General features: G+C 38.9%; 1 protein-coding gene across 1 annotated transcript in view; it reads left to right on the top strand.

Annotated features, from left to right (window-relative positions):
• The window catches only part of LOC106957449 (obg-like ATPase 1), a 55,507-nt gene extending 40,066 nt beyond the window's left edge, over positions 1–15,441 (top strand). Inside the window, exons 8-11 of the mRNA XM_015048812.1 lie at positions 4,484–4,624; positions 5,179–5,275; positions 10,973–11,095; positions 13,908–15,441. Of these exons, the coding sequence (XP_014904298.1) occupies positions 4,484–4,624; positions 5,179–5,275; positions 10,973–11,095; positions 13,908–14,009 (463 nt within the window). The 3' untranslated portion in view covers positions 14,010–15,441. The remainder of the gene's footprint in view (positions 1–4,483; positions 4,625–5,178; positions 5,276–10,972; positions 11,096–13,907) is intronic.
• Positions 15,442–16,579: the final 1,138 nt, after the last annotated feature.

Here is a 16,579-nt window from a genome sequence, read left to right as displayed (position 1 = left end):
CAGAGTTAGCTTTCCACATAGTGGTTTTAATCTCTGTTTGACCAGAACTATTTCTTCCACATGTTTGCCGTTCCCGCTACATGACTCGGGTATGCATATGGGACTTCTTGTGTATTTTTTTCAACAACAACTTTCTTCTTACCACTCTATTTCTTAAACAATAAATTGCACAACTAATAATTGCTCTTCCACCTGAGCTGTGAATATCTGCAGCTCCTCCAGAGTTTCATCAGTTCTCCATGGCGTTTGCTGTGTGAATCGGTCTTAATGAGGCTCTTTGTTCCTCATAAACCTCTAAGCTCCATTTATTATTAAGATTACTAGATTACATTTAGGGGTATCAGACTAATGGGGAGATTAAAACAGATAGATTTTTTTTCTTCTCCTTTGTAGTTATATGCTATAATTTGTTGCTCTTTCAACAAAAGTGTGTGGAAGCATTTAGTTGTATGAGTGTTTGTGCAAGGCACCGCAAGATATACACAATGTTTTCATGTTGACCTGTTTTATTCATTTAAAGAAAAACCATGCATTCTGGAAAAGTTTGATCAGACTGTAAGTGATAGCAGTTTCTCTGTGATCTGTGAGTGAAAAGCAGCAAACATGGCCCGCGCCTTTGCCTTGTTTGAAGCGTTCATGCTGCTGAATGATTAGCAGAAATAATGTCCCTGTCACCCTTAATCGCATTAAAACGTGGTTAACATTTAATTTTTCTCACTTGATATGCAAAAATTTCCACTTGATTTGCAGCCGAGGCCATTGAAGTTCCATTATAAAGAGAATAAAAATTTCAGGCATCATTTGTTCAGAGGGGGATATCAGGACCAGAAAGTGCTGAATCCGTCTATTAGCAGAGCAGTGAGAGATGGCACTCTGCATTGGGACATAATGGGAGACTGACAAGAGACACTTGCACTCAAACAGTCTTTCTTCAGAGTTGTAAAAGCTTTCAAAAGTGTATCTAACTAAGGGAACGGGTTATTCAAATCTTTTTATTGTTGGATTTTATCAAATCTAACTAAAAGGGATGAAATTAGATTGTAAATCTGCTCAAGAAAGACATGAAAGATGAACTGAAGCAAAGTTTACATAAATATTGCATCACATTTGAACATCCACATAAGTAATTGGAAGCCACATAAATACACGGAGGAAAATAAGACCAGAACATGCTGGAGATGCTGACAGAATTGGTTTCGGGCTCCGTGTTGACGGTGCATCAAAGCTCTTAATTGACAGCGCTTTGTTTCTGGAGTTGAGGCAAGGGGGTGTTTCATGTTCCCTCATGGCTAGGTGTTTGTCTGCTCCTATGTCAGTCAGTGCAAGGACCCAGAGACCCCCGGTGCTCATTTGCGGCTCACATTCTCCGTCTCGGCTTCACATTATTAAAATCATCCCTCAGCCCTCCACCAATAGCCTCTTTGTTACCCGGCCGGCTCGGCTCGGCTCTGTCAAAGTCTTCACCAATTACAGTCCCAGGTACAATGGTCTATTCAAAGGATCACAGCCCTTGACTGGTGTGGAGAGAGTGATTTGTGAATCATTATTCAAGCCGCCTGTAGAGAACGCAATACCTGAGGAATGCAAATAACGTGCCACCAAATAGACAGCTGTGCCGCTAAAAGTGACAAACTACAGCTGTTATTATCTCAGATTGGATTTTTCCCCCCTCATGGAGCGCCCCTCCGTCTCCGGTGTTTTGAGGCTTTTTGGCTTTTTCTTATTTTCCTACGAGACTCTGGTTGCCACCTTTATTCAAAATGCAGAAAGAAAAGGGAAATATTAGGTTATGGCTCTTAATAGCTGTGCATGTAAACTGAGAAACAAACTGACACTTAAACAGCATTCAGTCAAAGCAAACGGCGCCGTCCTTGTGTGTGTGTTACCCTGTCATATGTTGTATATTGATAATCATTAGGTAGAAGCGGTGATCTGGTGCTGCGGCCGATAACGCCGGGGACATTGTTATTGGTACGGATCTGATATTGAGGCGCTCCGGGTTCGTCCCAGTCTTTGATTCCTTATGGGGCCTTTAAACAGGAAACCAGGATTACACATAATGACAGGGCCCCCCTCAGAATCAATCCGGGGCCGACGTGTGAAAATGGATTTGTGCGATGCTGCTCTTTGCTATCCGTCCAATCCCAGCCTCGGAGCTTGTGGAGCTAATCTCATAATTGCCCTAACCCCCTTGTATTGTTCTGACTGAGGGTTGCCATTAAGTGTGAGGATATCTTTGTCCTGCAATGTCAGGTGTCCCGCTGGAAGAGGGAGGCAAAAAAAAAAAAAAAAAGTGACAAAGACATTTAAAAGTAAGGAAACACTTAGTGGTTATTTGTTCTTTTCTCTCCAGGCTCCAGGAAAAATGTTTATTTAACACCCAGCAGGTAAATTAAATGTCCCCCATAGTAAAACACTGGCATAACAACTGAAGATCTGGGTTTTATGTTATCTCTGGAAATGTTCTTCTTTTAAACTCCTTTTTGGCTGAATTTCAAGGGGTTTTTTTTACCTGCCATTTGTTTGGCTACTTTGGCTTTTCTGATAAGCATACAGCACCCTCAACCATTAAATTGCACCCCTTATGTACGCTTGCCAATTTTTGTGTTTCTCCCATCCCGTCATCTTCTCTACACATATCAGGAAGATCAACTTTTTTTTTTCTTGCCAAGTCTTGCTTGTCACAGTTCCAGCTGTTTTAAGCTGTTTCGTTATTGCTCTGACTGTGTTTTCAGAGTGGGTTTAGGTCAGTAACTGTTTTCTTGTAGCATTTTCCAGACTTATTAAGATCAACATACATTTGTCTGCTAGAACAACACATGGCTAAGACCACATCCAGACTGCATGTCCAGTCAAAGCTGAGATTTTGCACAGTTGCTGCATAAATTAAATGTCAATCAAACTCCAGTGTGAACCTCTGACGGTCCTGAAGTGATAAAAAAAAGTTTTGACGTCATACGTAGCAAAGAAATGACGGTGCAACAAGGTCCAGAGTGTAGCAGACACAATTCTGACAACCTCCACCTACATGGCGGCTGCCATGCTTGTTTGATCATTTGTACTCCATGGAAATGGCAACATTACCATTAGTGTACAAGATGATAAAATGGTAATTATCCCTATTTTAAGAAACATGTTTACAAGTTTGTGCCAGTAGTTTAAGGAGATTTAAAACTGTCAAAGAGCAAATAAATAGTTTAGATTTGCTACATTACCTGCTGTGTGTTCCCTTTGCACAGCATCCATAGTCACAATATTGAACAAGAATTCCCACTTAGGCATTTTATTTTATTACTTCAACTCAGAGTGAAATTCATATGTTAAATAGATCTGTTAAATGGCAAAATAATTCAGTATTATTTCTCTTGCTTATTTTTTGCTTATAATTATTTCGAAGTAAAACCCAAAATTCATGATTTTGTAGGTCATTGAATGGCCAAAACAGCATTTTTCAGCATCTTTCTATTGATTTTATGGACAGTTTTAATTTTGTAAGAGACCGATGTTTGAGTTGTCATTACCTGTAAGCATAACATGAACACAAATATTACATAGATATGTAATAGATATGTACGAGTTTCACCTTTTTCTTTAAGTCGAATTACCAAAATAAATGGACTTTTTTATGATTTTCTAATTTTTTGTGATGCACCTGTATTTCCAGCTAAGATTGACTAAAGCCCAGCCTTTATATACATATATGCACCATTACGGTCCAGGTCAGCTAGTCGTAGAAAACTAATTAAATTGTTGGTTTATTAGTAAAAAAAAAAAAAAAAATACAAAACAGCTTATTTATATTTGAAGTGCCAGCTGGGCTCTTACAAAGAAAGTCAGAAAAAGGATAATGGAAAAAATGTAATGCTTAATTTATTAAAATTACAGGTTAAGTTTTTTATTTTTTCATCATGAGTTGTTTCCATTGTTAGTTATTAAAATGAATTTATTGTCACAAAATCAATATGTTTTAAAACCAAATGAAGACATTTTTTAGTTCTCTGTATGAATCAGAAATATTTAGACGTGAATAGTGAATATTATTTCACTTCTCCCTAAGATAAACTTTGAGCTTAAGTATAAATTACAACCTTGTAGCAATTCAGATTCAGTAATGCTGACAAAAAAATCCAGGTGTAGATCTAAGAAATACTGGCTTATAAGGCAATATTATTACATGCTGTTTTATATCTACAGGTACAGAAAATGTATCAAATAAAATTTCAACAATTTTCTTTGTACATAAAGTAACAGTTAATATAAACACTAATAATAAGTTTATTCACTTCTGGTATGCTAACCATAAGCCTTTAAAAAAATCTTACTGCTTTGTTTACGTCACTGTCTCCATTCAAACAAATCCATTTTAATCTCTCCTAGAAAGACATTCATATTCTCTGCTGCTCTCATGAATATGGATTTCCAAGGCCACAACAAATACCCCCTTCTCAATCAAATCTGCCTTGGTTTGCCGTTTCTCCATCAGGTTGGTGAAAATCAAGGAGTGGGTGGACAGTCACGACCCCGGAGCCTTGGTCATCCCCTTCAGCGGCAACCTGGAGAGTCGACTGCAGGACATGAGCGAAGAGGAGAGACAGAAGTGCTGCAAAGAGCACAAGACGCAGAGGTTAATTAGCATTCAGTCTCCCCACACTTTATTATCAGCTGTGTCCTCCATGCACTCCTTTAATTGCATGTGCTGATAGAATAATAAATGGCAGAGTAATTACCATTATAAAGCAAAGGATCCCTCTTCTTACTGAACAACTCAGTCAAAGGGTTTTCCTCCAAATTAAGTTTTTAACTGTCATCTGTCATCTGTAGGTATAATTATAACTTGGTGCATTTTGGGTTTATTGTTCTCGTCTGAAAACCTCTATGGAGAGAAAAATTGTGACAGCAGAGACATTTTTTTTTTCTTTTTTTCTCAGCAAAGACCGAGGCGTCGAGTTGAATTCTTAAAAATGTTAAATGGGACTACAAGCATTCTAATTAATCATGCAAACCATTGGAGAGTTGAATGTCTCATGTGAAATGAAGTGACCCATCTTGCTCACTTAATGAGTTTGTATTGGAATGAAAACGGCGCCTTGCCGCTGACGGGAACTTTTCCCAGGTGTCAGCAAAGTATAACAAAACGATTCAGACCCTTTGATTCACACTGAAGTTTCTCTCCACCAGTGCCCTGAGCAAGATCATCAAGGCGGGCTACGCGGCCCTGCAGCTGGAGTACTTCTTCACCACTGGCCCAGACGAGGTCCGTGCCTGGACCATCCGGGTGAGAGCCGGCCGCAGCGCCGCGTGAACACACACCGCATCCTTTCGTTCCACCCTGCTGGCACCCTCGCTGATATCACACACTTCCAACTTTGTCATGGTCGTGCTTTAGCTAGTCATTACAGGCTGAGGATAACTTCAATTACTGGTGAGCTGCTGAACGGTGAAAGTGGGGGCCCACATTGATTGAGGAGGACAACAATTGATTTTGCCCATTACGTCCGTGAGAATGTTTCCATCCTGTGCAGATCTGCCTGCCCTCCTCCTGCCGCTGGAGATAAGGAGGCCGTCCATTGTGCCTGCCTAATCTGTGTGACGGAGGGTGTCTGTGCCAAAATTGATGTCGCTTTTCATCCGACTGTTTGTGGGCTTTGCCGGGGGCTCCTCCTCCGTGTGTGTCTCAGTTTACAGAGCCCTGCCCGCCAAGAGCTCTGTGCAATGGGATCACAGGATTTACATCAATACAGATGTCGGCTTTGCATGTTGGTATTGTGCGTTTTCTCTCTTTTTTTTTTCTTTTCTTAAAGTGGATGGAAGTGCAGATTTAAAAAGGTTGCATTTTAAAATTTAAATGGTAAACAAAATGGGTTATGTGTCATATATTATTCAAGCTGTTTTGAATCACAGTTTTGCTGTTCAGAATGAATTTAATCCATTTAAAGAAGAATGCACACTGTGAAAAAGTTCCTGCATTATTGCACAAAGAAATTGTCACAAGAAGATCAAAATAGTTTTTTTTTCTGAATTTCAGTTTTTCTTGTGCTGCCATTTTTACCATCTCCACATGGGCCTCAGCAAATTCTTTGTTTTAACATCTTTAGATTACAAAATCCTTCTTGAATTTTAATTTTAAACTTGAGCAAAGTTTGCGTTGTTTATTCACATGTTCAACTAAAAGTTTAAAAACACTGTTTGTTTCATTTGCACTTTTTTTCTCTCGGCCCATTAATAACCTCTCTTCACTATAATAACCATGAAGCAAACTGCCACTTAAAATCCCTGTGAAAACAGACTACAGAACAAGAAAAAAAACTTTTATGAAATGTTAAGAAAAAAAAGATCTCTTGATATTTTAAAATAAAAATGTTGAGCTACAACCACAAACCTTAATGAATTTTCTTGATATTAGATAGAACAAAGTCGTACATAATTGATGCATAAAGTGAACCTTGGGACCGATCTCAAGTCTTTTGCTGCCTCTAACGGATTTTCTTCAGGGTTCCCCAGTATTTTTCTACGTCCACCTTCCAGTCAGCCCTGTCCAGCTTTCCTGTCTCTGCTGAAGAAAAGCGTCCCCTCAGAATTAAGCTGCCACTGCCGTTTCACTGGAGAGATTGTGTGTTCATGCTGATACACTGTTAACTTTCCACCACTGAGAGCCAGAGAACCTTCTTCCATGCTCTCTATATTTCCTAAAACTGGCTTTAAAGATAAGCTCTTGTTATTTATGAAGGCATTTAATTACACAGTATTCTACTTAGTGGTATTAAGGTAAGGTAAAATACTTGACTTAATCAGATTTTTACTATTTTATTTTTTCTTTCCACTTCTAAATCCCAGTAAGATACTTGGAAGTTTCTTGTTGCAACATGACAAAATGTGAAAGAGCACATTTATTTTTGCAGTGAAAATGCCAGTACTTTTCTCCAAAATGAGGAAAAATGTATTTAAAAAATGGATAAAAAAATGTATTAATCCATAAATATTGTTCAGTTCAGTTTCAATTTGTGTTTATTAATTCTCAAAAGTCCAGTCCAGTTCATTCTAATTACATAGAAGCTAGGATTGCATGACATGCATATTGTAGATATAAAATCTCAGATCCAGTTTTAATCAATTTGGTTCATTTGAAGACAATTCAATGCTATAAGGACATTTAATCCAATTTAGTGCAAATAATAAACTAGCTATCGCTATAAGATGACAGCAAGCTCAAGAAATTCTCTCTTTATTATCAATACAAAACCAGAACTAAAGTGGGTTCATTTTACGGTTTTGATTTTGAAAATAAAGTTTAGAGTAAATCAAATTAAATCCCTCTGGACACCTGGAACACAAAATCCTTTAAGATAATTTAAAGGATTATTTAAATTATCCTTTAAATAATCCTTTAAATTACGGATGCTTTTAATAGTTTTATTACGGGATGCTTTTAATAGTTTTTGTTTCATTAGATTTTGAATTTGAACACAATGTGCTTATAAAAAACACAACAAACTGTTCTCCGTGTTTCATTACATTCCTCTGGTTGAACAGGTCAGTCTTTCCGTCTCGTCTCGGGATGCTTTCTCTCTTGTACATGTTATTTACTGAAGAGTCTGAAACTGTGCTCAGGCCTGGGGTGAAAGTGAGCTCACTTCCTGTTTTCTCACGAAGAACTTGTTATGTCTCAGTCGGATGACATCACCGGATTTATATCATGATGACTGATGTTCTTGCTATTTACAATAAAAGCACCTGAATGCTTCAAAGGTATCCTTAAAAAACAGGCTTGTGTCTCCTCTGTGTAAGTGATTACAGCCAGCCTCGATTTGTGTGTGAGGGGCATTTAGTCAGGTAAGCATCAGTGAGTAACTATATTAAGCCAATACATCTTGCATTGTAAAAACTACACTCAGCAATGTCATGTTCCTAAGTTCTTTAACATGCTTTATTAGGCAGCCTCGAGGTGACCATTATCTATCAGCCTGCTCTGCATAGCTCTTAACTAGGACAATGTGGCTCTCCTGTAAAGCACTAGATGAAAAAAAAAAAAAAAATTCAAACCCTTAATCTATTTTTTTTTTCCTCCACATAGACAAACCTTGATGCTGATTAATGGTAGTTAAACACACAAGTACTCTGTCAGTGAGATTGCAAATAGATGGTAATGTATTAGAGTCATTAAATACGCATCAGTCTTGTGGCATGAAATATGTTGACCCCAACCTGATTATATACATAATTAAAACCGCTCAACAGCCCCTGAGCACGGCGCTGCGAAGCGGCTCGACAGACAGGAGTCACGATGATGCACGGCGGCCACGTCACTTATTTGCCTCATTTGTCATTTCCGCACATCATTTCTGTGCATATAAATTGCACATTTCATCATTCAGCACTTTAGTCTTAAAGTGGTTCAGAGAATTTTTACAAAACAATTCGATCTATACAAAAAATGTCTCAAAATGGACTCTGTAGCATGAGGCGACCTTTTGGTCCTTAGTTTTTAGCTTAAGAGAGTTTCTGCTCTCTCAGCCAGCTGACGTTATTTAGTCAGAGTTACCCTGTCAAAATACTATTCTGGTTTCTCAAAAATAATTTGATTTTATGACCATCTTATTGTTATGCTACTGTATCTGAAGTTGGTAATTTAATTGCCTAATTATTAAAATAATCTATAATTAATTATCAGAAAATTAAATAAGAAATGTCCTAAATTGAGAAATATGTGACTGTGCTGTTATCCCGAGAACTGAATAAATGAACATGAAAAACACCTTAAAGGTGCAGAACAGCGCTAAGTAAACAGTTTGTTTACTTAAAAAGTATTTGCATAAAGTTGTACATCTGTGAAATTGTCTGGTGCCACAGAGGAATTTTAATTGAGTAACTTTAGGGCTCCCTTGTACTCATAGGTTGTATGATGTGATAATTCATTCAAAAATACCTCATTTATCCCAAAGGAAAACTGCATTTTATTGTAACTTTTATCCTCCAAGTATTTTAAGTCATTGTACATGGTGATGATGTGGGCAGGAAGGATCTCCAGCAGCAGTCAGTCTTGCAACGAATCTGAAGACACCTCTGACAGAAGAAGCCATTGTCATGTTATGACCGTCTCATGGCTGTCATAACATGCTGACAGCTCTATATTTGGGCAGCAGAGACAATATTCCACTGTAACATCATGGCTCACATCAGTTGTTGAAAAGCACTTTCTGATCCATCTCGTTTGCTTTTGCCATTCCTCTTTAAATTTCCATTAAGCTTCCTTTTCAACCCTTCTGGGATATGGGGTTGTGGTTCAGGTATTATTTGAGCTCAGCACAAGCTTTGAGGTGCTTGTTGCCACAGTTACACTTCACAACAACTACCAGAAAGTAAAACATAGCATCCTGCTACATAGCATCCCAAATCATGGGAAATGATTATCATAACCTTCAATGCCTCACCCAGGAAAATTATGAATAATATGGAATAATTATGAACCAAATCATAAATTTGTTTTTGTTTATGAGAACCTCAGAACCAAGCTTCCATCCGAGCAAAAAACTGGACCAGGTTGTTTTGAGTCGTACCCCACGTGAAGTTCTCCTACGGTTTGTGTGAACTTCCCAGAATGAAGTTTGAGCTTCACTCTGAGCAGGAACAAACATAAACAGCCTCTTCTGAACCTATACTAGGTTTTAGGTTACATTTATGTTCATGATGATGAATCTTGCCCATCATACCCATACCCACTACAAAAGAGAACATCCCAGCTGTAACTCTTGACTTTTAAAACTGTAGCAAACTAATCTGCAGAACCACACAGCACAAGCCCACTGACTATACTAATACAGGTATGCACTCAAAGAGACACTGACACTTTAATCCATCCATATGGACACAAAAGCCTCGCTATGATGACTGTTATTTTTAGCCCTGAAACTCTGGTTTGTTTGCCTAGAAAGTTTAGTTTGTTTGGGGAGGTGTAAATACACAATCAAACTCTGATTCAGAACAAAGAAATCGAGGTTCTGGTAAACCTAAAACCTAGGTCTTGATTTTTTTAAGTGAATTCTGGAGTGCTTTGAAGGTATATGTAAATGCCAAGCCGACCAGAGAGCTCTCCAAAAGCAGGAAGCAGACTATAGTGTGGGGCATTCTGGATAAATACGACCAAAACAAATACAAGAGTCTAGCACTAGCTGGAGAAATGGCTTTTGTCTTTTAACAGACTCAAAAGAGAAATCCTACAATCACTAAAATTTGACGCCACTCCGTTATTGTTTATATTTTGTGAAAAAGGAAGCTGTGCTTCAGAGATCTTTCTTTCATTTCCTTCAGTTGTTCTTGGTGCAGCGCCACCACAGGCGAGGCAGTGAATCGGTTTCTCAAAGGGTCTGGTTCACTTGACAGAGTGCAGTGTGAAAGCAAATTCCACCAGCTGAAAATGTAACACATGTCGCCATTTCGGTCCTCAATCGAACCGAGTCCACCAGACACCTACAGGATATCTGAAGATTTCTGAAGTCAAGCAGCAGTTCGTAGAAACCTATCTAACATGCTGTGATATCTTTTCAGGCTAAACGTGATTTTGAATTTCCAAACTCTGGTGTGTCACAATAGTCTGACCTGATAGAGTAAGATCTGCACCACCTTAGCCTCTCACTGCAACACTGGGTCCCAGTGCTGTCATGACCAGAGAGCTGAGCAGCGACCCACAATGAGGCAAGATTGCTTAGACAGAAATCAATACTGCTAAGGAATGAGAGTCAGAAGGCAATGATAGCAGCGTTGGGTTCTTATCGGTGTCCAGGCTGCCCTAGCAGGCCACAGCCGAGTGGAAAGCTATCCAGAAATCTGGACAGAGGCAAGAATACCCAGCAACTGAAAAACACCCCTGGAGTCATTACGCTGCTATCACCCTATCAAACACCATGTCGCTCGCATGCTGTAATCCATCTTCTCCAAAACAATTCATTTGTCCTCTCCTCTTCTTCTTCTGTGACAGAAAGGAACTAAGGCTCCACAGGCTGCGGGGAAGATCCACACGGACTTCGAGAGGGGCTTCATTATGGCAGAAGTAATGAAATTCCAGGATTTTAAAGAAGAAGGCAGCGAGAGCGCTGTCAAGGTGAGCAGTTAGTGTGCCGGAGGAGAAGAGGGGAAAGTCTCTTGTGATCAGTGGAGCTGACAGTTGCCACGCAGCTCCGACTGAAAACTCCTCTTCACCTTTACTCGGGGGAAGAAATTACTGCACACACTCAGGCACCACCAGTGACAAGCCAGCTGATTCTGGGTCTAAACACTGCCATTGTGCTCCAGCTGTGCATATCTTTATCACAATGTGTTCTAACTGGCTGATGGCAGCTCTTGCTTTTGACTTGGCACAGATGCTCAGAGGAAGCACTTCTTCAGCTCGCCAGGCGTTTATCAGATCTGTACGGCGCGCCGTTAGCTCAGAGCTCTCCCGCGCCAAGTCCCCACTGTAGGCGTGTGACAGTGATGTAAAGTGGCAAGTTAAATAAAGTGTAAAATTCCTCAAACAAGGACTGCTTCATGGATGGGTAGCGCAGGAATATGACTTGCATGTCTTAGTTATGTCTATCCGCCTTTGTTTTGACCTGTTAGCTGTTTGTGTGCAGCCTCATGTTAAATGCAATAAGATACAGTGCATTGCTAAATTTTCACACCTTCTGAATTATTACATTTTTTGTTGGTCACATTTCAACCACAATAACCAACAAAATACACTGGGATTTCATTTGATAGACCAGTGCATATTTGTGGTGTGGAAGGAAGTTTCAACTGGTCTTTTTTTTTTTTTTTTTCAATTCATAAAAATCTGGTTTCTCTTATAGCACTAAGCAAAATCCAGTGCGACCACCTGAAAATCAGCTTTTAAGTCTCAAACTCTCAGTTGGATTCAGGTCTGGGCTTTGACTAGACCGTTCTTACTCTTGAATTTGCTTTGATCTGAATCGTTACACCATGTTTCACCATGAGAATAATGTGTACAGAGTCGAGGCGTAAGGTTAGTTTTCAAATGTAAAAGTATTCAGCAGTTCCATTTTAGTTTCATCTGGCGAGATCACCATAATGTTTCCTATGGTTTGGGCCAAACTGCAGATGTTTAGACAGGTTCGCAGACAATTATAAATACACATTTCACTCCTTTATTTGGTATATACATTAAAAATCCCCTTTTCTTCCACTGATGCATAAAAACCTGGTTAAATACAATGAAGATCCTGGTTGTTATGTAATTAAGTCTCAAAAGGATTAGTAATCATTTTACAAGACATGGGATTTTTTTTTATGAAATACATCAATTTCTTCAAAAAAAATGTACAAATGGTTCTAATGTCTAGATTGAGCATGAATTTCTACTCCGCAAGCTGAAAGTATAGAATAAGAAATTAACAAATTAATCCAGCAAAATGTTTTTTGTTTTTTTTTCCTGATTAAACAAACTTCCGTTAAATTGTGACTTCATTAAATGAAAGCAGAAGGGGCTAACTTTGCTCAGCATAAACCTCGTGATCCGCAGCCGTGAGCCATGCTGGCGTGATCTCTTTATCAGCAGCATCGACTCCTTGTGCCCACTTACAGACTCAGCTAATGTAATTATGGTGGCACAAAAGGCCCATGGAGACCAGTGAGGAAGGAAGCACTAAAAAACATTTAAACCTCTTTAGTATTCAAGCCCTCTTTTTATATATATATTTTTTTTTATTTATTTTTTTTATTATTATTTAATGCAGTGGCGGTGTATTGTCCACACCCCCAATAAGCTGCTAACTGAGAGTGACTCGTGTTGGTCTCTGGGGGGGTTTCACTATTGTTATCCAGGGTTGAGATCTGAGTGTCAGGTCCTCACTGCTTGCTCTCACTTTAATCCCTTTTTGAGCCTCAGAAGAACATGGAGCGTCTCTGACTGTGGCATTAAGGTCCATGCTATTTAATGCCAGTTGTGGGAATAGGCAGCATGAATAGGGCCAGAGTACGGGGATATCACATTATTAGTAATCATATCTGCTTAAGCCAAGCTTGCCGCTCCAGATGGCTGCTTTCAAGTGCAAATGAACCAGTTAGATGTGTCGGGTTTAATACATACTCAGGAATCACAAATAGCCATTGATTTTTTTTTTTTTTTTTTCCTGTCTGCCTCTCCATCCTGTGTTTCTGGTGGTATTGAGCTTGGATTAAATGGTCTCCTGAGCCTTTTAAAGGGACATTGATTCCTCTAATTAATTGTGCACCGTGCAGAACCAGAATGGATAAACCTGTCTGTGTTAGCACTTCAAGTCAATTATTTTTGAGTTTGCCCGGGAAGGAGAACAAACACTTACAGTACACAAAAGAAATGTTAGAACTTATTTAGTTTCCTTGAGAAGTTTCACATTGCTGTAATCAAAGACTTATTAACATTTTGTGCCTGTGCACATAAAGCTCAAACGGGCAGACGAGAGGATTACTCGCTCAGTGGGAATTCAGGCACCCCCACGCGCAAAACATGCGTGCATTTCTGTGTGTGTGATTCAGTGTGTGTGTGTGTGTGTTTGCATGTTTGATATACATAAATGACAGTGGCGTTACCCAGGGGTGTGCTTGGGGGCAATGGCCACCCCTACAAATTTTTCCTGCCCACCCAACTGTCTGGCCAGATAGTCGTTTATTTATTATTTGTTTGACCCTTTTTTGTGCCCACGTATTTTTTTGTTTTCCACGGTGTGTTGATTGTGATTCTTTTTAAAAATGTTTTTTGGTGTTCCAGTTCTCCGCTTTAAAAGCTTTCTGGAAGCGCCTCTGGCAAACAGAGTTTAATACCACAATGCATCGTGTATTAGGTTAAATAGTCAATGTAGTTAGTGTGATGATATTATACACTTACACTAGTTCTGCTTGCTCTTATCTTATTTAGTCCTTCTTTGAATTTCTTTCAGGCAGCTGGGAAATACAGACAGCAGGGAAGAAACTACACGGTTGAGGATGGAGACATCATCTTTTTCAAATTCAACGCACCAAATGCACCAAAGAAAAAGTGACTTAGGAAGAATATTATTAATGTTTACACAACTGATTTTATGTTTCATTTCCTTTTGGGGCCTGTACATGCAGTGCCACCAGAAAGTATTCACACCCCATTCACTTTTTCCACATTTCCTTAGACTTATTCTGAAACCAATGTGTGTAAAGTTTTCTTTTCAAATAAATCTACTCAGAATGCCCTGTAAAGATAAAATAGAAATACATTGTCAGACATTTTTGTACATTTTCTAAAAATTGTAATATTTGAGCTTAATAGGAAAGAAAGCACTCACACCCTTTGAAGTCACAGTCAAAATGGAGATCTGCATCTAATTTCCACTGATTTTCCTTGAGATGTTTCTTCAACTTGAGAAGCCTGTGGTAAAATTCAGTCGACTGAACAGAATCTGAAAAGTAATCCATTTGTCTGTAGGAGCTCTCACAGTCGACAGTGGATATTGGAGCAGAAACCAAGTAAGGCGCAAATCTGGAGAAGGAAATGAAGACATTTCAGCACCATTGTATATAAAAAAGAAATGCTGTTTGAAGATCTGGCTGCCTGAACAAACTGATAAAAGAGGGAACTTTTTTTGGCAGCAGTAACTGGTTGACAAATATACAGAGGTTCTTCAAGAAAGACTTCTCCAGTGAGTCCTGAAGCTCAGACCTTTTGTCATCGATTCATCTGTCAACACAAGAATCCACCATCGGACACTGCCAAGATAACAAAGGAATGGTTTCAGACTATAAAGTGAATGTCCTTGAGTGGCCCAGTCAGAGCTGGACTTAAATCTAAGTGAACATCTTAGGTAAATGATCTAAAAAGGGTTTTAAAAACTAAACCAAACGTGTCTGAGCTTGAAAGGATCTGCGGATAATAATGATAGATACTCAAAGCAGGTGTACCAAGCTTGCAGAGACGGCCCACCGAAGACTTGAGTCTCACTAAAGGTGCTTTGACAAAATACTCAGCAATGGGCAAGAAACACTTGATTAATTTCTACATCTATCTTAAAGGCTTTTTTTTTTTTCCAATATTCGTTGGGTAATGTGTGTAGATATGCGGGACAAATAAACATTCAGATCTATTTTAGAGCCATACACAGTGGGAAAAGCAAAGGGGTGTCAAAACTGTCTGTTGGCACTGAAGTGCCTCTTCTTAAGTTTTGGTTCCCCACGTTGAGAGCCAAAGCAGAGGTTCTGTAAACTGTGACAGATTCTCTATTTAAGATCAGCATCAGGGATCCCCCCCAGCCTCCTCCAAATCGTAGCAGCATTTTAAGGAGCATATTACTCTCCAGATACTTCATTAATCTCCATCACGGGTGCCAGCGCTGACACAGCTGACAGTGGAGACAATACCACCTGCTCTGCTCCCCCTCCTGCAGATAATGCATGTTTTACAGTAGGCCAGATGTCTACACTCAATAAAACATTTGACAAAAACCAGCCTGTGTGTGTTTAGGGATGTCTGTATTGAGAGGAGAGCTGCATGGGGACGGCGATAGCGGTCCTGCCGACCACTGATTAGAGAATTAAAAGACACAGCTGACATTGACTGTAGTGTAGAGGGGACAATTATAATTAAGTCTGTTAAGTGATGCTGACTTTGGAAGGGCACATGGAGGATGCAGGTGCTTTTTGCCAAAAAGGAAGTGGTCATTTTGAATTAGTATTTCCAAACAGATTGAACTAACCTTTCACTGAATGTGTGTGCTCTATCTTTCCCCTGAAACCAGAGCTGGCCCAAAGCATAAGAAAACTAAGTCACTCATAGTTAGAGCCCCAAGGCCAGCAGGGCATCATTTTTTGGGTGGAGTTTTGTGGCAGCTTTAAAAAAGAAAAAAAACATTTAAGGCTGTTTTGAAACTTCAAGAAGATCAAATATCTTACAATGCAAAAAAAAAAAAAAAACGCATCCTGCATATAATTGTTTGTAAGTGAGGTAGAACCCAATTATAATCAAGTAAAACTGAAGAAACACATTGTAAAATGTACCTTAAGAATATTTTAAGCTTTTACACATATAGCATCAAGTTTAGAAAACTAAAAATGGAAAATATAAAATTCGAAGGAAAAAACCCAAATAAAATCATACATCTTTATAGGTCGATGCAGAGTACAATTTTCACTCTGTTGTTGTGAAATATCTGGATATCTGTGAGTTTTACAGGATCAACTTTGTATTACCAAGCATGCTTCCACAGGATAGAGATTGTTTTTCTCACTGAAACCTCCAGTCTGTGTACACCACAAATAATAGCAACAACAATCATAAAAAAACCTGAAGAAATATGTTGCACTATTTTTCTTCAGCCGGTTGTATTGTAAAATTGATTGTATATGTATTGCTCAATATTTAAAATTAAAGCACAAAGTATTAATACTCCTGCTAGATTAAGGCTTTCAAATAATCTTAATTCAAATGTAATATTAGCCTTTTGGAGTGACCAACAGTCTTTACTTGAATTTGATGGGAAATCTTTAAGAGGAGCTAAAGACTACAGTGATGCACTGAGGCATTTCTGCCTCAAAAAATCTGGTCAGCTTTTATACAGGGATCTGATTGGTGTAATGACAATAGCTT

This window comes from Poecilia latipinna, unplaced genomic scaffold (assembly GCF_001443285.1).
Source record: "Poecilia latipinna isolate Pla-1442-1.1 unplaced genomic scaffold, P_latipinna-1.0 Scaffold903, whole genome shotgun sequence".
NCBI classification, from domain to species: Eukaryota; Metazoa; Chordata; class Actinopteri; order Cyprinodontiformes; family Poeciliidae; genus Poecilia; species Poecilia latipinna.
Note: the sequence above shows the minus strand (reverse complement) of the source record. Positions and strands in the feature narration are given on the sequence as shown.